Below are 21,431 nucleotides of genomic sequence, written 5' to 3' on the forward strand. Positions count from 1 at the left end.
GAGGCGGCGGCGGCAAGATGGCGGCGGAGGTTGCTGCCGCCGACGCGCCGGTCTCCCCTCAGCCGGGCCGCTGCGCCTATTTCGTGGCGCGGAAAAGGCGCTTCTGCAAAATGGTGCCGGCCCGGGGCAAGCGCTTCTGCGGCGAGCACGGAGGCCGTGAGGTAGTCGCTTTGGAGGCGGAGGGCGGGGAGGAAAGAGAGAGAGAGAGAGAGAGAGAGAGAGAAATGGCCGCTGCTGCAGCTCGTTTCTCACCAGGCGACGTGGAGGCAGAGGGAGAGATTGGCAAACAGCTAGTTCGCTTTCGTTCCAATAAACAATGACCAAAACAAAAAAACACCCCACTATCAGATGACCAAAATAAAAACCACGCCGTCGATAAAGACACCCTTCTTTCCAGAAACGAGGAAATGCGCTTTGCACGTGCTCAGAGGCACGGTGGTATGTTGCGACAGATCCACCACATATTCAGTAGTTGCAGATTCCTCGTGGCTTCGTTTATTTCCATGCTGGATGAAGTCTTCATCTGATGCAACACACACATATCCTTAGTTCTTCTTTAAATTAATACTTATAGTGGACGACTTGTAGGCAGTGTATCATTCCCAGGAGGGAAAAAACACACCCTATAAAACTGGAAACTGAAATCTGAAATTCTGTGCAATGCAATCCTTTACTCAATTGGGAAAGCAGGAGACTCTTAATCTCAGAGTTGTGTGTTGGAGTTGGGCAAAAGCTTCCCCGCGTTACAGGGGGTTGGACTAGATAACCCTCGGGGTTCCTTCCAACTCTATAGTTCTACAATTCTATGATGGCATTTTACCCCAAAGTAAGACCCATTGACTTCAGTAGGACTTGCTGCCAGGTTAATGTGTATATAGGACAGCAGTCTGAAACATCAGGTCATAAAATAAAAATAGTTTTCTGTTTTACGCATGCTTTAAGTATTTCCAGGTAATGTTTTAAGGGTTTGAGTGCAAACTGCACACCCCATTCTGTGAAAGCCAATTTTGATTTTGTATTCTGTTCCAGGGTGCTAAATGCAGTTTAGAGGACATGGTCAAGTCCACTGATCTCACTGGGGCCACTCTCTGTATAACATATAACAATACAATTGACTGCTAAAGTAAACACACAGTTTTAAAGTTAAAACTTTTTTTGCCACTCAGGAAGAAAATGGCAGGAAAAGAATTCCATGCCCTTTGGATCCGAAACAGTAAGCATGCTTAATAGATGTTTGTACGCTAACTTTTTGTTTTGAGAACAGTGAATAGTGCCGCTAGTTTTCTTTCTGTTTCTGTTTATAGTACTGTATATGAAGATCAGCTACAAAAACACTTGAAAAAGTGTAATTCAAGAGAGAAGCCAAAGCCTGTAAGTGTACATCTAATGGTTTGAATGAATTAAACGGGGTTTATAATGGTGTCTTTTAAGCAAAGCTGCCTTCTGCAGTGATGTTACTGCCAGTCTTCCTTCTGATGGTTCTCTGGTGAGATAAAATCTATGTGGCTTTGTTTGGGTGGTGTTTTTATTACAGTTATGCAGACATGATTTATGGAGTACTGGGTTCTCTTAAAACTATGGATATAAGAGTCTAAGGCAGGCTCCTCTAAAGAGGTGGCCACTAAAGTTTAAAACGGGGGAATAAGAAGAATGGCATCAAAAGAAAAATGGAAAGGGGATGGAGAAGCAACTCTTTCCGTGAAACTTTTAATGAAAGGCTAGGTAAAACCATATAAACATACTGAAAAAGTAATTGTATGTTGTCCTGCCATAATTAGACCCTAACATGATATTTGTTCCACGATTTAATTAAGGTCTACTATGCTCAAGATATTAATGCAGGACTGAAAGATACGACAGAGTTGCCAGGAGAGCAGGTGAGTGATTAAATTTTAATATATGTTGTTTGTTGCAAATGATAAGCAGTTGCAATGTGTTCTTTGGTGCAAGGATACTGCCTCTTGTAAGTGCACATTTCCTTGTGTGTCATTCATGGTTCTGCAGCAAGATTTATTAGCCTAGAAGACAATCCAATGGGTTTAAACATTGATTTTAGCTGACCCGTATCTTAAACCTCAGTATAGAAAAAGCTGTTTCTTTGGTTTTGGACAAAATCATATGCTGCTGATCATTTGAGGCACCACACCCAAAGGGCCTTTGTTCAGATGACTGCACCCATCTTCTTATATGTGCCATTATCTTCTTCATCCATTGTTGCTGTGGCTGGCTCTGATGAAAAAGCCTAATCCTATGCGTTTTTGCTCAGAAATATATCCCACTAAAATCATTGGAGCTTACATGTAGATGCATGTAGGACTGGACTACAGGTGCTTATGAATCACACCAAGCAGGATCCACTGATACCATAAACAGCTATATATACGGCATATAAAAAAAGAGCATCAGGTAGGATGTAACTGACAGTTGCCCAGACAACCAAGTTTCTAGATGTGTGTTCACATTTACTAGGTACAGTGAGAAACATCAAGCTCTCCTCCTCAAGGCTTTCCATACACTTCAGTTAGAATGTGTAGACAGGCTGGGAGAATTGCACCATTATTGCTTCTGCATTGAATTCCCTTTTATTCTCCTTTGTCTAGTCACTACATTTCCTAATTGGAGAGAACTTGAGGATCATGCCCGGGGGATCCGTACATGATCCCTTCTTCTTGGTGACCAGCACCAGTCTAAGGGCAGGTGCACCTTGTTTGAATCAGATCAGATTTAATACTGCTTATTTGAGGTTCTCATATATATATATATATATATATATATATATATATATATATATAGGCTAACCTTTTCTTTCATAAATGGAGAGAAAAGAATAAACTTTGTATAAGTTTCCTTTTGTGTACCCTTCAGCAGGTACCGATTTCTGCGCTGTCTAAAGAAGAGTTGGAGGACTTAATTAGAAAGCTAAGAAGAGCAAGTAACTGTGAGTCTATTTTATTTTTATAATAGATTATGTCGGGTGTTGAGGAAATAAGAGTATTGTAGAAATAATCCTAATGGTCAAAGCCTAATGTTTTTAGAATACAGTAGCACCTCGGCTTACGTTACCCTTGGGTAATGTAAACTTCGGGTTGTGAAAGCGGCAAACCCGGAAGTGTTTCGCCATGCACGCATGCACAGAAGCACTCTACTGCGCACATGCACAGAAGCAGTCCTTCCAGTTGTGGAAACTTCGGGATCCAACCCGAGCTCCAGAACGGATCCCGTCCGCAACCAGAGGTATCACTATATGTAAGGATGGGACTAGAAAACCTTTAAACACCAACTGTTTAAAATATTTTTGCTGTTCAAAATTGTGTATTCTTATATGGTTAGTAACTTGGTCACAGGAGGGGACAGTGTAGTGGGTCGATGGTGCTCACCTGACACCTCTGGTCAGTTGTGTTGCTGCTGTTTGCAAGAGACAGAGGGGCAAGGAGGCAGGGGCATTGCTATGGTGGAACTGCATTGACGGGGTGCAGGATTTGCTGCATAAATGAGTTGGGCCCATGTTGCCTCTTTTCCCCTCTCCATAAGCAGCAGTGGCACAACCTGTCGAGGTTGGGAGTTGCAGAGCCCCATCATGCCATCCATTACCCTTCTGTCTACAAGATGTATCTACTTGGAAGGAGGTTCTTTGTGACTGCCTCAGTTGAAACTCAGGCAAGGGATAATAATGCTTTTCCTCTTCAGGTATAAATTATGTACTTAAGGACCAAATCCTCTCTCACCAAGCTTTACAAGAGGCCTTGAATGACCCCCAAAATGGAGACGTGGCTTTTAAGCATTTGAAACAACAGGTGAGTACTCTTAGTGGTAAATACTGACTTTAGCAAAACTTTCTTTGAAATTTCTGGTTGATAAATGTCTTGGAAGTGTTAGCAAATCTATATATTTTTTTCTGAAATTGCTCTGTGCTTTATGGAGCTTTCATTTACATTTGTTTGTGATGAGTTTGGACATTAAATAAACCCATGAATTTCTTTAAAAAGTAGATGCCAAAAGAAAATGCTCATAGTATTAAGTAAACAGAAATCAAAAATAGGTTTGGCTGCAATTTCACCAACTTTTTTTGGTGCATGGGTATGCATTTGCAAAGCAAAGGAACTGTTGTAAGTACAACACACACACACACACACACCACAACCTGTTCTGTTCGCTACACTGCTTTCAAGCCTAATTTTAGCAAGAAGAGGGCCTCTGTGGGTGCATGTGCCTGTGGATGCCACATAGATGACCCCACTGCATGGAATTACCAGAATATGCTCAAAATAACAATGCAATAATTTAATCCTGCAATCCATTAGTATGGGTAGAATCAGAAGTAGCATTTTAGTACGGGCTATGGAAAATTCTTCTGATTGTTACGTTGATGATAGTAGAGAGAATTGATTTTGCTGAGCTGATAATCTTTTGACATCTGTAGGCTTCTATATTAGGTAACATGGAAAGACTACATTTGCTTGAACCTGGCAACTGTTTTGTTGAATTTGGAGCGGGACGAGGAAAGCTGTCCCACTGGGTGGATATAGCCTTACAAGATTCTAAAGATGTGCATTTTCTTCTTGTTGAAAGAGCAACTACTAGGTTTAAGGTAAGGCAGTATTGCAAGCCTTATAACCCCCCCCCCACCCTCACCCCCAGGGGAAGCCAACTCAAGGGTTTTTTTCTTTCTTTTTTTTTTTTTTACAAAAAATAAGATTATCAATAAAAAAGTAAGGCCAAATCTAAACTTGTCTGTTTTAAAGTATTGCCAATAACAACATTGCAGCAGGAAAAAAAATACTGAAATTTTTACTGAACATTTTTTTATTTCGTTTGTGAAATATAACTGGAATTTGCCAAGTAACTCTTTTAGGAGGCAATTACTTCATAAAACTTTCTTCTTGTTTTTTCACAGGTAGATGGTAAGCATAGAAAAAATTGCTTTGAAAGGCTTCAAGTCGATATCCAGCATTTGTGTTTAAGTAAGTTGCTCTTTCATTTAACATATGCTTCAGTTTGACAGTAATCATTCTTTATGAACTCTGTGAAAGACAGTGCAGAAAAAACCCCTGGTGATTTTAGAAACAGTTAAAGCAGGATCAGTCCTACTAAACTGAGATTTGAGAACAAGTGTGGTGCAAGAGCTAGAGAACAGGATTTCAGTAGCAAGATTTTATATACTGTTAGGTATATAAATGCAACTTTTCAAATCCATTACTAGACACTCCCCATTTGTGTTCCTTAAGTGTTAATAATCATGAAGCAGGTCAGACACACAAATCAATTAGAGTGTTTCAGTTTCATGTGCATTACTCTACACATTCAGATTGCCATCAGTGAACTAACTTCAGATTAGTCCTCTGTATGTTATTTTTAGAATATTTGTTTGTGGCCAAATGCATTGCACTGAAAAACTTGAAGGCACTGTATCCAAGTACAGTGGTACCTCGGTTTTCAAGCGCAATCCGTTCTGGAAGACCGTTCAACTTCTGAAACGTTCGAAAACCGAGGTACAAAGAGCGGTCTGCCAATTAAATAGAGAAAATTGTGAAAAACAACAGATACACACAGCGGAAGCCGTTAGACTTCCAAGGCGCATTTGAAAACAGAAGCATTTACTTCTGGGTTTTTGGCGTTCGAAAACCAAAACATTCAGTGACGGAGATGTCCGAAAACCGAGGTACCACTGTATAAAACTTGATACATTTGACTAGGAATGTGTGTTTGAATTGTTTGACATTGGAAGAGGGCTATTGCCTTCACATCCTTATTGCTTATGGGTTTCCCAGAGCTGGCTTCAAAAGAGCTTGTGAGATGGGCTTTTGATTTGATTTACTTATGTTGTTAGATTTGATACTCTTATGTCCTACTGTGCTTTTTTTTGGTAATCTTTCTTTTAAAAACCTTTCATCACAGTATCTCTGGCTGCTCTGTGGTTGGACCAACATGTAATTTGTATGTAAAAGCATACGATTTTCTGTTTTGATTTTCTTCTAATTGCTTGATGCACGTGTGTGTCTGCAGCAGTCAGAAACATGCTGGCTGGGGTTCTCTCTTTCAGATAAGGTCCCGGTTCTTGTGAAAGAGAAGCTGCCTGTGATAGGAATTGGAAAACATGTTTGTGGTGCGGCAACAGGTACAAGACTGTCCTAGTTGGTGAAGAGAGAGGTGATTGAACTATACAGTGAGAAGTTATCGCTGATTAAAATCACATAAGCCCAAAGGGTCACATGGCTTGGCGCAGGCTTTGACTTTATTCTGAGAATCAGTATGTCATTATCTCTCCTTGGTATATAGCTGAACACTTGTTTGCCAAACTTGGGTCTCCAACTGTTTTCGAACTACAATTCCCATTATCCCTACCTTGCTCACTAGGGATGATGAGAGTTGTAGTCCAAAAACAGCTGGGGACCCAAGTTTGGGAAACACTGATAAGGTAACAAAATAAAGGAGTTTAAGGCAAGTTAATAGAACTTACCAAACCATTTCATAAATAATTGTTGTATTTATTAAGCTGCAAGCCTTCTTACACTTAACTTGGGAGTTGGAGTCCTATTGGGTTGGGCTGCTAAGTAAGAATATAGCTTGAAAATGTTGCACCATAAATATGGCACAATGAACAAAGTTTTTTTAACTGATGGAATCAGGTGAAAAGATGGTTCAGACATCAGAAGAACATGACCAAGATGACATAAATGTTACAAGTTATACATTATTTCTATTGCTCTTTGAAGCAGCCACAGTTTAAACAATACTTTTGTGTTCACAGATCTTGCTTTGAGATGCTTAGTTGAAACATATGCAAAACTCTGCGAAGGCGAAAAGGAGAGCCCTGCACCTAAACGCTTTAAGAGCAATGAAACCAGCATAACTTCTAATAATTCTGGTGAATTGCATGGCAAGCCTATAGCAGACAGCTGGAGCCCTGTGGCTGGAGTTGTTATTGCCCTGTGTTGCCATCATAGATGTGACTGGAAGCATTACGTAGGCCAAGACTTCTTCACAAAAGTAGGACTTGGGGTGATGGAATTCAATTATTTTAAAAGGATGACAAGCTGGGCCACTTGTGGCATGAGAGAAACTGAGAGGAAAAGCTATGCAACTCATACAAAGAATGAAGAACAAAGCAATGAGACAGAAGAACATGACCAAGATGAATACAATTTGGATAGCCTGCAAGGGTACGTGATCCTTTTCAGCACAACAGATTATTGAAATAAATAGGTTTTAACATTCTGCATTTGATACTCTCTCAGATATGTAAATTAGGAGTATTATTTTCCCTTCCAAAATGTATTTTGTAATTTGTTGCAACCTACAAGATTTTAAAGTAGATCTCAGTCCACAAACGTAAATTTGTTGGTCTTTAAGGTACTGTACGACTTTTAAGGAATTCTTAAATCGCCCATTTGCATTGCAATGCTCTAAATCTGATGCCCTGATTCCTTGAGATGTTACAATTGCTGTACTTAAAAATATTTTTTCCTTCTGGTTTTAGGCTGTTAACCACTGAGGACCGAAAGCAGATAGGTCAGCTTTGCAAACTGTTGATTGATCATGGTCGGGTCGAATATTTACAGCAGAGAGGATATGAAGCTGTGTTACAGCACTATACAGATCTCAGCGTGTCCTTAGAAAATGTACTCCTGACAGCTGTGCCATGTCAGTCTTCATTAACCCCCTCAACTGCTTAAAAGCGAGAGGACTTTAGAAAAAACTGGACACACAGTCTGCAGAACATGTCTCCTCTTCTAACATCCAGTATAGAGCTTACCAAATAGCTAGAGGTTTTTATAGCCTCCTCTGGAACCAGAAGAAAGGAAACATCAACTTAGTCTCCTTCACTGAGAGAACGCCTTTGTTTGGAAGACATATTCTTGTGAACTTCCAGCAGCAGTGAAAACTCAGACTGGCAAAGATTTTTTTTTACTTTTCATTGACAGCAGCACCAGCTAGCATACCACTTTCGATGTTTTCTGAAAGAGAAAATATTTAATGGAAGAAATCTACATGCCAAGAAACTTGCATTAAAAAAATAATACTGTCAACTTATTTATAATCCTATATGTTCACATATCTTTTTGAAAGGTTTTTTAAAAACAAGTTTTTATACTCTTTGCATTATGTGCTTGCATAGAATTAAAGTACTTAGCTGAAGCCTGTTGAGTATTTTTTCCCCTGCCAATGGACTGTAAATTAAATTATACCTTACATGTAACACATAGTTTACTTTTCACATGTTTATGTTTTTTCTTTTAAAATAGCAGCTAGAGGCTCCCACATCAGAACTGGGATTGCATTGCACAGAGAGTGAGCATTGAACCCTTTCTCCTGTGCAGTGAAAACCCTTATTTCTGAAGCTGTAATTTGCCTCAAGAAGGGGTGATTTTTCACCAGAACTTTCAAAGCTGTTTCCCCTTAGAAAATCTTACGCTACAGGGGGGTGAGGCAGGAAAAATTAGATAGCACATGCAAACATGCTGACAAATCTAGTAATATATTAGTGTTTCCCAGCCTGCCTTGACAGCCCAGAGAGAAATGCCTTTGTTATTTGTTAAAAGTAGCGCCAACAATCTTAAGAAGGAATATATTTCCACCCTGAGGAAGAATAAAGATTAGAAAGCAAAAAAATTACAAGGTTGCATCACATGAAAATATGCCCTTAGCATTTGGTCACTGAATTCAAATATAACTTTTATTTTAGTGGTATAAAGATACCTTTTCTGCTGAGCGACTCCTGAATGTATGCGTGCATGAACTGAATGCCATACAGTTCCTGTTCTTCTTCTTCTTCAGGATTCTCACAAGGGGGTAGTGTTACCTCCAGCTTCAGTGGATTGTCTCTGAAGTTGACGAATCTAGTAATGCATTAGAGAGAAATTCAGAAAGCAAATGAGGAAGATCTGTTTCAGGCCTTAAAATCTAATCCTCAGGTGAAATGGTTTGCAGCGAAGTTTACTGGAGTAGTATGTGCTCTTTAAAACCTTATTGGACCACTTTCTCCACAATATTAAGGCAGCGGTGTGGTTTGTGTGTCTGCCTATGAATATGAACATTTCCGGCACAGCGATAGCTTTCCTCTCACCTCAGCTCCGTCATGTCCTTTAGGCAAGCAGGAATATCTTGGAGCTTGTTGCTGGTAAGGACAAGTGTGCTCAGATTTTTCAGGTTACAAATGGATTCGGGTAAATGAGTTATTTCATTCCTTTGGAGCCACAAAGTATGTAGGTTTTCAGCTCTGTGAAGTCAAGCAGATATCTTAATTATGAAGAAAACTACTTGGCTATATATGCACATTTCTTTACCCCCTGTAATTCTTCATTGCGGTGGTAGTAATGAAGGCTGAGCATGGAGTGCTATGAGCAATTTCTCTGTGGTATTCGCTTACGGAATCTCTGGCAGCTAGCTGAGGATAAATACTGTATTTTTCGCTCCATAAGACACACTTCTTTCTTCCTAAAAAATAAGGGGAAATGTCTGTGCGTCTTATGGAGCGAATGCGTGGTCCCTGGAGCCAAATTGCCCAGGGGCAAAAAGCAGGTCATGCTTTTTTTTTGAAAGAGGGAAGTGGGTGTTGAAACAAAGCCGCTGATCGGCAAGCGATCGGGAGCGAGATAAGGGACGCTAGCAATAAAGGAGGCTGCCTGGGAGTGGGGAGGTAAAGACAGCAAACTTGCAAGGAGAGGAGACAGGAAGACTAAAGCAATGAGGAGAGAAATTAGAACAAAAGGAGGAGCAAAAAACTGCTCCAGCTAAGGAAAAGATACTAAGGCAAACAAGAGGAAAGAGAGTGTTGAAAGGAAGCAGCTGATCGGTAAGGGATTGGGGAGGGAGATAAGAGACGCTAGAGATAAAGGAGGCTGCTTGGGAGGGGGGAGGTAAAAGCCCATGGATCCTCAGGATTTTTACATTGGCTCACCCCAAATTTACCATCAGATCACATAGCATGTCCATGGCTACAGCCTGCACCAAAAAAAATCACGTACCCACTGTTTCGTGGGGCTGCAATGGTGAAAAAATGTGGTTACAAAGCACGGATCCACATGGATTCTCAGGATTTTTGCATTGGGCTACCCCAAACTCACCATCAAATCACATGTCTGTGACCACAGCATGAAGCACAAAAATCATACATCCATGGTTTCATTCAGAATTCCCCCCCCCCTTGTTTTCCTCCTCTAAAAACTAGGTGCATCTTACAGTCAGGTGCGTAAATACAAAAAATACGGTATCTGCCTGAGATCTTGAACAGGTGGTGCTTGTCAGGGCTGACAATGTCAATCCATTAGTTTGAATTGGTGGAGGGTAAACCCTTGCAATAGTAACTAACTATAGCATTTCCAGAGGAGAATATGGCCCCCCAAAGTCAGACAGTCATGCCAAAATTGTTTTGTCATTCACCTGTTCATCCCTCTCTGCACAACTCACAAAGGGGGCTTCTATGATCCTCATCAATTTATGAGCCTGAACTGCTAGCTTGGTTTGCACACCCTTCTATTTAAGGACTCACCTGGTAGTCATAAGCATTCAGAATCTCATGCATGTAACGGAGTAGGCTGGTGGAGGAAGGATGGGCAACTTGGTTTCTCTGCTGGCTGCAGAGGAAACAAAGCCTGTTCTGTCCCACGACCAGCAAGGACTTGTTTGCTTTAGGATAAATGGTACAATAATACAGCTTGCCTATACTGCAATATATTTCAGTTTTTACTATCTGGTAACAAGACATTTTATTTCAGTAAACTTTGATTGTTACCAATAAATACTGGAAAGCGGCAGGAATTTCCCCAAGGTTTGCAATTTACCTGTCCAGATCCCCAGGGATTTCTGTAATTTTGTTGCTCCCCAAGTCTAACCATTCCAGGTTTGGCATATCCAGGATGACTGATGGGAAGGTGGTGAACTGATTCATACTCAGATCTAGGTGATAAAGCTTCTTCATGTTGCTGAGCTGGTAAAAATGCAGAAGTATCTCAGTGATAACAACTTTATGAAGCATGCCGTGGCCTATAAACATTGAGGAAGTGTTGGATCCAATTTTGGGCTCTCCTGTGCAATAAAACAGTAGTGTCTCTCCCTATCCCCCACCCCATGAGGTGGGAGAGATCAGAGGAGATACCTGGACATAACTGATGTTGCTTCTGTCATCTTTAATCCATCCTCCCCATTGATCTTTGAAAGGAAAGCAGAAGTCTAGGGTCCTAAGCATTGTACCACATGTGCAGGACTTAGCTCAGCAGGTATCGGGAGCCAGCCAGCAGTAAACCACACCATGCAAGTTGGAGTTAATGCTTTATTAGCAAGAACACAGTCTGCACAGACTTGGCAGAGAGGCCTCATGAGCACAGCAGCTCATCCCTGGTAGGTTTTGCCCCATGGTTCAGTTGCCAAGACTGAACGTTCCTGCCTTCCCTCCTTTCTAGGGTTTTCCCAAGCAATTGGAGACTGCCTGTGTGAAGACAATCTCTTCTCTGCCCTTTTCATGCCTCTCTTGGTTCTGGGAAAGGGGAGGGGAGCAGGAGGGAGAGACACTCCGAGGACCTTCTGGCGGTTCCCTCACTGCGAGAAGTGTGGTTACAGGGAAGAAGAAGAGGAGTTTGGATTTGATATCCCGCTTTATCACTACCTGAAGGAGTCTCAAAGCGGTTAACATTCTCCTTTCCCTTCCTCCCCCACAACAAACACTCTGTGAGGTGAGTGGGGCTGAGAGACTTCAAAGAAGTGTAATTGGCCCAAGGTCACCCAGCAGCTGCATGTGGAGGAGCAGAGACGTGAACCCAGTTCCCCAGATTACAAGTCTACTGCTCTTAACCACTACACCACACTGGGAACCAGGCAGAGGGCCTTCTTGGTAGTGGTGCCTGCCCTGTGGAATGCCCTCCCATCAGATGTCAAGGAAATAAACAACTATCTGACTTTTGGAAGTCATCTGAAGGCAGCCCTGTTTAGGGAAGTTTTTTAATGTTTGATGTTTTATTGTGTTTTTAATATTCCGTTGGGAGCCTCCCAGAGTGGCTGGGAAAACCCAGCCAGATGGGCGGGATATAAGTTGTTGTTGTTGTTATTATTATTATTATTATTATTATTATTATTATTATTATTACTACTACAGTGGTGCCTCACAAGACGAAATTAATTCGTTCCGCGAGTCTCTTCGTCTTGCAGTATTTTCGTCTTGCGAAGCACCCCTATTAGCGGCTTAGTGGCTATTAGCGGCTTAGCGGCTTAGAAAAAGGGGTGGGGGAGGAAAAAAATCGCAAGAACTCGCAAGACGTTTTCGTCTTGCGAAGCAAGCCCATAGGGAAATTTGTCTTGCGAAGCACCTCAAAAGATGGAAAACTCTTTCGTCTAGCGAGTTTTTCGTCTTGCGAGGCATTCGTCTTGCGGGGCACCACTGTATTATTATTATGGCTCTTCACCAGCCTAACTCATCTCTGCCTCTTTGCCTCCCTCCCCAACTTCTTGATTCTGGACTTCTCTCTGACACACACTCTCCCAGTTCACTAAACCCTGTTAGCTCCTCAGCTTCCAACACCTCTTCCCAGTCTTCTCCTTCAGCCCACTAAAACATCGTCCCACCACCACTCCCTGGGCTCTGAGCCTTCTTCCCTTAGTGGTTCCCCAACTGCTTCCTCCCACCAGTCCTCTGCGTCCAACGAGGCCATAGACAAAGGTCTGACCTTGTGCCATTGCCAGCTAAGCTCTGCCACCTCCTTGAGAAGAATCATATCTAAATCAGTGGCACCAGGGCTATGTGTCGGATATAGTCAGGCAGGCAGCTTACTCTTGAATCTAGTCCAGTATACAATACTGTATGAAAGATGAGCCACAACAAAAAGCTGCAGAGCAGGTGTCTGAGTGACCAGTGGGATATGCTTGTTCAATAAATAAATCGGCCCTGTTTCTATAGCAATGGCTCGTTTGTTCTCTTTCTCCGTTTGACTTTGTATAATAAGCACATAAGCCTGCGGGCGTTGTGCAAACAGGGTGAAAGGGCCAACAGAGAGTCCCAAGATATTTTGGTAGAGTGACAAGGGAAAACCAAGCCTGAGAATTTCTGCAAAGAAATGTAACACACAAACGGCTGCAGAGCGAGCTAGGCAGAGCCGTGTCAAACATTACAAAACGGAACGAGGAAGTAGAAGCATGAGTAACCTCTCTGGAAATAATGGATCTCCTTGCAATAAAATAATAATAATAATAATAATAATAATAATAATAATAATAATAATAAATATTTATACCCCACCCTCCCCAGCCAAGGCCAGGCTCAGGGTGGCTAACAACCAATAATAAAAACAAGTTGATTAAAATACAATTTAAAAACAAGATTAGAATACAACATTAAAACATTAGGATGCAGCCTCTTCACAGGAGGAGAAAGGAAAAAGAAAGAGGGGGAGGGAATCAAACTGATTCTAAGCCAAAGGCCAGGCGGAACAACTCTGTCTTACAGGCCCCGCGGAAAGAAATCAGTTCCCGCAGGGCCCTGGTCTCATGAGACAGAGCGTTCCACCGGGCCGGAGCCAGTGTTGAGAAGGCCCTGGCTCTGGTTGAGGCTAATCTAACTTCCTTAGGGCCTGGGACCTCTAGGGTGTTGCTATTTATGGACCTTAAGGTCCTCCGTGGGGCATACCAGGAGAGGCGGTCCTAGGCCGTGAAGGGCTTTAAAGGTCAAAACCAGCACCTTAAATCTGACTAATAAACAAATCATTAGCGCTGCCCCCTTGAACTGCTTTGGCTGCAACATTTAGGATGCTGTCCTAAGCACGCTTACTAAGAAAGAATCTCCATTCAACACAGTGGGGCTTACTCCCGAGTAAATGTGCATAGGCTTGTGCTGTTGTGTCCTATGCCATCTTATAATAGGCTTCCCACCTTCTTGCAAATACAAAAGGGAAATCTAATCATGCCTACTGTGGAACATGCATGCATCATCTTTCAAAATTATGTTTCTCCTTCGGAACTATTGTTCTACGTGCCGATGCATGCAGAGTTAACCAATGGTAAATCAGTTAATCAACCGAGATTCCTCTAATCGGTAAACAGCCCTAATTGTACAATGGAATGTGATACTAGGGGATAGCTCAAAATGGCAGCCATGGGATCCTTGGGATCTGTCTTTGAGCTAACTATTGGACAGTGGTTGTGCAGCAGTGTCTTTATGAGAACTGACATACCCACATGGCACTGTACATGCAGCTACTGCAATTTTGACCATTAAAAGGCTTCCGCAATTGGGTGAACTGTGACAGTTACATTAAATCCGCTCTCACAAGTGGTGTCTCCATGTTGGTGCCACCTGGTTGCAAGGGAAGGGAAGGGCTAAGTTGGCACGTGGTGAAGGAATAGATTCCACATTGGTTGGGTAAGGGAAAAGGGACCCCTGACCATTAGGTCCAGTTCTGACCGACTCTTGGGTTGCGGCGCTCATCTTGCTTTATTGGCCGAGGGAGCCAGTGTACAGCTTCTGGGTCATGTGGCCAGCATGACTAAGCCGCTTCTGGCGAACCAGAGCAGCACACGGAAACGCCGTTTACCTTCCCGCCGGAGCGGTACCTATTTATCTACTTGCACTTTGACGTGCTTTCGAACTGCTAGGTTGGCAGGAGCAGGGACCGAGCAACGGGAGCTCACCCGCGGGGATTCAGACCGCTGACCTTCTGATCGGCAAGTCATTCCTAAACATTAGGAAGAACTTCCTGACAGTAAGAGCTGTTCGACAGTGGAATTTGCTGCCAAGGAGTGTGGTGGAGTCTCCTTCTTTGGAGGTCTTTAAGCAGAGGCTTGACAACCATATGTCAGGAGTGCTCTGATGGTGTTTCCTGCTTGGCAGGGGGTTGGATTCGATGGCCCTTGTGGTCTCTTCCAACTCTATGACTCTATGATTCTAAGTCCTAGGCTCTGTGGTTTAACCCACAGCGCCACCCACATCCGTCCACATTGATTACACTGGTATAAAAATAGTAATTGTAAGCAAGTCTCTTGATACCCTTGTGATCAGAGAAACGGAGAGAAGGAATATGGTCTTTCCAAACCTGATGGGGAAGGTCACAGATGTCTCTGTTCACTGCCAGCTCCAGTCTTTCTAAGCTGACACAGTTGCTTAGCTCTTTAGGAACAGATTTAATTTTATTGTAACTGAGGATCAGCTCTTGGAGATTTGACAACTGGCCTGCAAAAGTTACGAATGAAACAAAAATGGGTGATGATGTTCACTTGTTAAAAGCTTATTTTCCAACAAATATCTCTCTGTTTGCATTTCTTAGTGCAGAAAGTATTGACCTGATGTGTAGATATCTTTCCTATTCTAATTCATTCAAGAGGGTTTTGGAAGCTTCTCCGTATGAAAGAAGCTTAATGTTGTTTGGGTTATACCTTCTGGGAAGCTGGTTTGAACTGCTTCTCTTATCTCTTCCAATTAAGGTCATGCTGACTATAAATACAGGCCAGAAGGAGCCTGGGTTTTACTTTCTTTCTCTTTCTATCTCTCTTCCTTCCGGTGTGGTGTTCTGTACATAGCATGCTTAGTGCTAAGGTTTAGCCTTATTATGAGTTAAGTTTATAAGGTTTTGTAAGCGCTGCAACTGGATTTCTTATGGACTGTGCCAATCCTGAATGTACTGGATTTGTGACCATTATGCTCATTTGCCTTCAGCACAAATAAAGCTCTGCTGAATGAAGTACTATTGCCTCTGGTCTGGGTTTTTTTTGGAAATTCTGCTACATGTTTTAAGGCAGGCATGTCCAAAGTCTGTTTCGGGGGCCTAATTCAGCCCACCGGTCAATTTAATTTAATCCAGCCCCCATGGCAGTACGAGTAGTACCTCAGGTTAAGTACTTAATTCGTTCCGGAGGTCTGTTCTCATCCTGAAGCAAAGTTCTTAACCTGAAGCATTATTTCTGGGTTAGCGGAGTCTGTAACCTGAAGCGTATGTAACCTGAGCTACCACTATATATGTCCTGTGGTAAAATCCTAAAAAAACCCTCAACAACTTTGGGGTAAATTTGTAAAAAAAAGCTGAACAACTTTGGTCGGCCCTCACACATGTTCACTTCATCAAATCTGGCCCTCTTTGAAAAAAGTTCGGGCACCCCTGTTTTAAGGTTTTCCTCCACATGTACAACAATAGCACCCTCTGGAAAAAACCCAGATGAAGACATCAAGAAGGTGGATGCTTTGGAGGGGCCATCTCTGATAGATTTTGAAGGCTCTCTCAATTTTATCTTCAAGACTGTGGAAGTGTTCAGTTGGGTCCACCTCCACAGAGACCATATGGGAAGGCCCTCTCTGTGGGAAGCCATCCCAACAGGAATCCCTATTTATTATTATTTTATCTGACTTGTATACCACTTTATATTTCAAGCAATCTCAGAATGATTTACGTTTCAGCAAAAATCAACAGACGGTGCATTTTAAGCATACAGTGGTACCTCGGGTTACAGATGCTTCAGGTTACAGACTCCGCTAACCCAGAAATAGTACCTCGGGTTAAGAACTTTGCTTCAGGATGAGAACAGAAATTGTGCGGAGGCGGTGGGAGGTCCCATTGGCTAGAGTGGTACCTCAGGTTAAGAACAGTTTCAGGTTAAGAACGGACCTCCAGAACAAATTAACCTCTTAACCCAAGGTACCACTGTATTCTTTTTGACGGGGTAAATGTTGCTGTGCAATTCCTGCATTCCTGATTCAGAAGCAACTACAAGGTTTCATGGCTCAACTCACCGATTTCCCTAGGAATTTCTGCAATGGAATTTCGAGACAGATCTAGAACAATGAGACTCTGAAAGCGACCGATGAATTGAGGGATTTTAACCAGACCAGTTCTGTGTAGTTGCCATTCCTGGAGCTGGTTCAGTTTCAGTAAGCAAGAAGGCAGAGTCTAAATTTGCATGAGACGAAACAAGACGGAGATGTCAGTTATCATGCCAGATGAACAAGTACAAGAATCCAATCAGTTTGGTGCCAAATAAGACCAGGAACCAATGCAGAACATATATAGCAAATGAACGGCTACTAAGAGATTTTTGTTTATGCCTATATAGTTTTGACACCTTCAATAATCCAGTACAAAGAATATAGGTAAAAACACTGTTTACCATTTCCAAGATTTGGGGGGCGGGGGGGTGGAGGGAATAAAAATAGTAAGCATTCAGTATGCTAACATGGACCGGATTTCAATACTGTATATTAAAGTCTATAAATGCCAGAGAGCTCAACTTCAACCCAAACCCTCATTACCCACCACTCTCTGACTACATTTGTAGTCGTTGTACATTGTTTGCCATATTTATTTATTTTATTTATTGAATTTATATGCCGCCCTATAGGTCTCAGGACGGACGCAGGTAGCACTGTGGGTTAAACTACAGCGCCTAGGACTTGCTGATCGGAAGGTTGGCAGTTCGAATCCCCGCGACGGGGTGAGCTCCCGTTGCTCGGTCTCTGCTCCTGCCAACCTAGCAGTTCGAAAGCACGTCAAAGTGCAAGTAGATAAATAGGTTCCGCTCCAGCGGGAAGGTAAATGGCATTTCCGTGCGCTGCTCTGGTTTGCCAGAAGCGGCTTCGTCATGCTGGCCACATGACCCAGAAGCTGTACGCTGGCTCCCTCGGCCGATAAAGCGAGATGAGCGCCGCAACCCCAGAGTCAGTCACAACTGGACCTTATGGTCAGGGGTCCCTTTACCTTTACCTATAGGTCTCAGGGCAGTTCACAGAACAAAATCAGAATATAAAACCACATAGCATATTGTTATGAGTCCAGCAACTAATGGGCAACCAGTGGCTTAACAAAAGGGAAGAATTGTTCTTTGATGCCTTAATCTCTCTCCCTCTTGCTCTTGGGCTGTCTCACCCATCAGGTTTTGGGGAAGGTGTTGTGATTCTGATTGTCACTTTCCTTTGGCTCAAGAGACTCCAGCTTAGAAGCCCAACTGCAACCCATCTCCTCCATCCCATTGGACTCAATGACTGCCAAAGCAGGCTGAGAGGAAAGTATTCCTCACACCAAAGATGAGACTAGCTATTGAAACAGAGTGACGGTTCCTATTCCAGGCTGAGGGCGACTGTCGCTGAAGCAACATCAGAGCCCTGCTCTCATGAAGTCTTCAGCCTGAACCTAGCATGGAGCTGTCTAGGGTACTCCTCTGCTTGGCTGAAGTCAGCATTCACAGCAGAATAGCACAGAGAGACCATTAGAAGCAATCTGCAGCTCGAGAGCATCTGATGGAGAGAGAATGAAACTGGAAGCTGGGTTAGGGAGCTGCGGGGAGCTCAGCACTGTTGATGTGGCAATCTGATGCAGGATTAGTGACTGTGCTTCCTACTTTTGGAAGCCTGTGTATTTCCAATGTGCTGTGCTTCTGTCTATAAAAAAATGATAGTATAGAGACACACATCTCCAAGCATGCACACTAATCCAAAATAAAGGAAGGCTTTGTAGCATTGTCCCTGGAGCTCTTCTCCCCCAAGGAGACAGGAGCATATAACAGTAGAATAAATCAGTTGTACCCAACATGGCACCCTCTAGATGTTTTGAACTACAATTCCCATCAGCCTCATCCAGTGTGGATGATTGTCAGGGATGATGGGAGTTGTAGTCCATAATTACTGGCAAAGCTTGGATTAAACTGATGAAGTGGAGCACTGAAGCCGGGATAACATTGTAAAATGTTTCATTAGCAGCAGCAAGCAAATGATACCTTCCATTCTTCCTGTTCAATCTTTAAAACAGCCCTTCCGTCTTCTGTGATAACTTTTTCTTTGAGCTTGGCCAAACTGACTCTCTCTTCCCAAACAAGCGTCAGCCTAGAAAAAGGTTGTAACATATTAATATATAGAAGGGCTTTTTCTGTGGTGAGGCCCTGGCTCTCTGTCTCCTATATTATTAGTTTTCAGACATCAACCGAAGACATTTTGAATTACCTAAAGTATTACAGTTTGATAACAAGATGCTTAATCCTCAGAAGCAATATGCGTCGGTGTTCCATTGTTTTTGAATTTTAATTTTTAGCTCATACAAGTTTTGATTGAAGTTTGGTGCATTTTGCTTTCTGCTTGCTGTCTATTGCCATGAGCTCCTTTGGAGTATCAGAGTTTTCATAAATACCCTAAATAAACCAACAGATCAGGCCTTCAAAGGAGATAGTTCAACTTAATATATTGCTCCCAATGAAGCTAGGAAATCAATTTCTAAGTTGTTTTTTTGGGGGAAGGAAAACTCAAGTCGTATTAACAACCTACCTCTCTGCAGACCTCTGACTGAATGCCTTTTGCTTTCGAAGCTCTTCGCTGATTTTCTGGATCCTGACTTCCCAAAGTGCCTTAACAGCTGTAAACGTGCCGACACAAACTGACGTTTCAGTCATGGCCCTTCCACCTCCAGGTTCAGTGTCTGGTTTCATTTTTCTGCATCACTGTCACATACAGGGGCGTCACACATAAAAGAGGAAAACCTGGAGAGACCTTCAGTGTCAAGAATCGTTGATCCCTGCTAACTTTCAGTAAAAATAATAATAATAAATTTACAATGAAAGTGAGGGGGTTCCACAGCCTAAAACGATCACAGCCTCCTTTGCAGGCCTATGTAGTCAAGCAGACAAAAAGAGGAGAGGCGAGTTATTTATTTATTTTGGACAAAACCAGTCTCACAATTGCTCAGCCGTTTCAAAAGCCTGCTCCCGTTTTTAGCCACAAAGCAAACAGATCAACAAATCCGTTGGTAATGCATTCACCTCAGGCGTTTAATGGAAGCATTTTGTAATGACCTACCTCAATTATTGCCTGGTTTTCCATGACTCCCCGATTCCTGTGGGACAACAGAAATCGGCCGCAAACCCTGAATGCTTTGCTAAAGCCATTTACAACCTTTGTACCAACTATGGAAGAGTGAAATGCAACGCCTGACGAGTTCTAATTTTAACCCACGACGCTGGCCGGGAATAGTAAGTATTGCTGCGACCAGGTGTCACAGCCCTCTGAAGTATTTACCCAATTTTGAATTCCCTTCCGCTTTTCAGAACTCGTTGTCGTGTTCCTACGAGTCAAAGAAAACTCAGCTGCTTTGTACAAAAAAAGAGGAGTTTTACTATATTGCTACTACAATACAGCTCTGATTATGATCGGTGTCACGAATTTAAAATCCTGAGGAATCCTGGATAGAATAACTGCCAATCTGGATTTATTTGCAATTTTGCAGGAGCACCTCTCTCATGCTCATAGAACTGCCCACAGTTCTTTCTAATGGGGAACACCCAGAAAGGCTCGAACAGTTTATTGTAAAGTTCCTGGCAGTAACTTCTCTCTCTCAATCTGCCTTCTACTTTCTTGTGTTTGGCAAGAATTGGAGCAAGGTCACCCCTCCAGAGAGCGTGAACCCTGCCAAATTTCAGGAGGATAGCTGCAGAGACAAGGGTAGACATTACAGTATAGTTTTTGGATGAATGAAGAAGTAATCACTTAATCTTCCCTAGTGTACTGTGGGCAGTTCTATGAGCATGAGAGAGGTGCTCCTGCAAAATTGCAAATAAATCCAGAGGTTTGTGCACTCAGCATTTTTAAAGATGACTCTGGGGTGAGAAGAACAATAAGGGGGGCACTTTTTACCAGCCAGGGCTGGCAGTCACAAAGGAGGTCTCTCTTCTCCCTCCACAATGAGGGGAAGTTCCTTAAGCTTAGAGATCTAAGTTTTGCTCTCTGTCCTAAGTACTGGGACTGAAATGCACAGGTAAAAAATTAGAGCCGACCCTTCAGTCACAATGGGGCCCTTTATATGTCCAGCTGTCCTTTGTCAACAACAAATTGCCGCTGTTTGTGTTGAATATATGCTATATGGGAATTTATGGACCTAATAGGTATCTAAAGCCATTTGCAAATAACAAAATATGCATTTTATCAAAGTAATTGTCGAACGGATATACGATTAAGAAGTATATTAATAGTGAAATACAATTAATAAGTATATTAATAGTGAAATAATCATTAAGCTCTAACTTAAAATGATTTTTTATTCATAACAAACTTAATAATGCAAACACATTGGCATTTGGCAATAAAAGAAGTTCCTTTAGAAACACAATTTACAAAGACTAATTTTTTACAAAGAGACTAATTTTTTTGGGGGGGGGGCAAGAGAGTGGGGCTCTAAGCTATAGCTTGTTTAGCTTATACGCAAATCCTGGCTGTTGTAAACATTATGATGATTTGCTTCGGTGAAAGGAAGTGAGGAGGGAAACAGAAAAATTGGCACTGCCCAGCCAGATTCTTGCAGAATCTCTCGGTCTTTCCCTACTTCTGATATTCCCACCGATTACTGTCCATTCTTATTATAGCTTGATCTTGCCGCAAAGCTACTTTTCCTTTGGGATTTACATCCACTTTTCGATCCAGTCTATGTGTCAACACACAGGTAAAAAGGAGGCCGAATGCTGTTGGCACTACGGAAAATCTTTAAAGA

The 21,431-nt window shown here is 42.3% G+C and overlaps 3 protein-coding genes and 1 long non-coding RNA gene across 10 annotated transcripts in view; 2 read left to right on the forward strand and 2 right to left on the reverse strand.

The window, feature by feature from the left end:
• Window positions 1-21,431, reverse strand: part of VCAM1 (vascular cell adhesion molecule 1) — a 113,997-nt gene that overhangs the window by 14,772 nt on the left and 77,794 nt on the right. The gene's annotated exons all lie outside the window — the stretch shown is intronic.
• On the forward strand, window positions 18-8,136 carry TRMT13 (tRNA methyltransferase 13 homolog; the record flags this gene model as incomplete). 3 transcript variants are annotated; one of them, XM_079981559.1, is made up of 11 exons in its annotated part: window positions 18-161; window positions 1,167-1,213; window positions 1,305-1,371; window positions 1,815-1,877; window positions 2,866-2,938; window positions 3,688-3,794; window positions 4,421-4,588; window positions 4,895-4,961; window positions 6,041-6,115; window positions 6,749-7,160; window positions 7,478-8,136. In XM_079981559.1, the coding sequence occupies 11 exons, from the start codon at window positions 18-20 to the stop codon at window positions 7,671-7,673; spliced, it is 1,419 nt and encodes a 472-aa protein (XP_079837685.1). In that variant the 3' UTR covers window positions 7,674-8,136. The 3 variants fall into 3 exon arrangements, with proteins under 3 accessions (XP_079837685.1, XP_079837686.1, XP_079837687.1); XM_079981560.1 differs by having other exon boundaries at window positions 2,869-2,938; XM_079981561.1 differs by lacking the exon at window positions 1,815-1,877.
• LRRC39 (leucine rich repeat containing 39) lies at window positions 7,817-20,082 on the reverse strand. Of its 5 annotated transcripts, XM_079981666.1 has the most exons (10): window positions 19,748-20,082; window positions 19,505-19,558; window positions 19,220-19,392; window positions 18,679-18,784; window positions 16,703-16,859; window positions 15,015-15,151; window positions 10,782-10,927; window positions 9,065-9,217; window positions 8,698-8,837; window positions 7,817-7,955 (listed from the first exon to the last, which is right to left on the reverse strand). In XM_079981666.1, the coding sequence occupies exons 3-10, from the start codon at window positions 19,378-19,380 to the stop codon at window positions 7,906-7,908; spliced, it is 1,050 nt and encodes a 349-aa protein (XP_079837792.1). In that variant the 5' UTR covers window positions 19,381-19,392; window positions 19,505-19,558; window positions 19,748-20,082; the 3' UTR covers window positions 7,817-7,905. The 5 variants fall into 5 exon arrangements, with proteins under 5 accessions (XP_079837792.1, XP_079837790.1, XP_079837791.1 ...); XM_079981664.1 differs by lacking the exon at window positions 19,505-19,558 and having other exon boundaries at window positions 19,220-19,431; XM_079981665.1 differs by lacking the exon at window positions 19,505-19,558 and having other exon boundaries at window positions 19,220-19,473.
• The window catches only part of LOC307219032, a 44,512-nt gene continuing 39,485 nt past the window's right edge, over window positions 16,405-21,431 (forward strand). Inside the window, exon 1 of the long non-coding RNA XR_013840277.1 lies at window positions 16,405-16,564. This is a non-coding gene — a long non-coding RNA (uncharacterized lncRNA). The remainder of the gene's footprint in view (window positions 16,565-21,431) is intronic.

This window comes from Podarcis cretensis (assembly GCF_951804945.1).
Source record: "Podarcis cretensis genome assembly, chromosome: 6".
Lineage (NCBI taxonomy): Eukaryota > Metazoa > Chordata > Lepidosauria > Squamata > Lacertidae > Podarcis > Podarcis cretensis.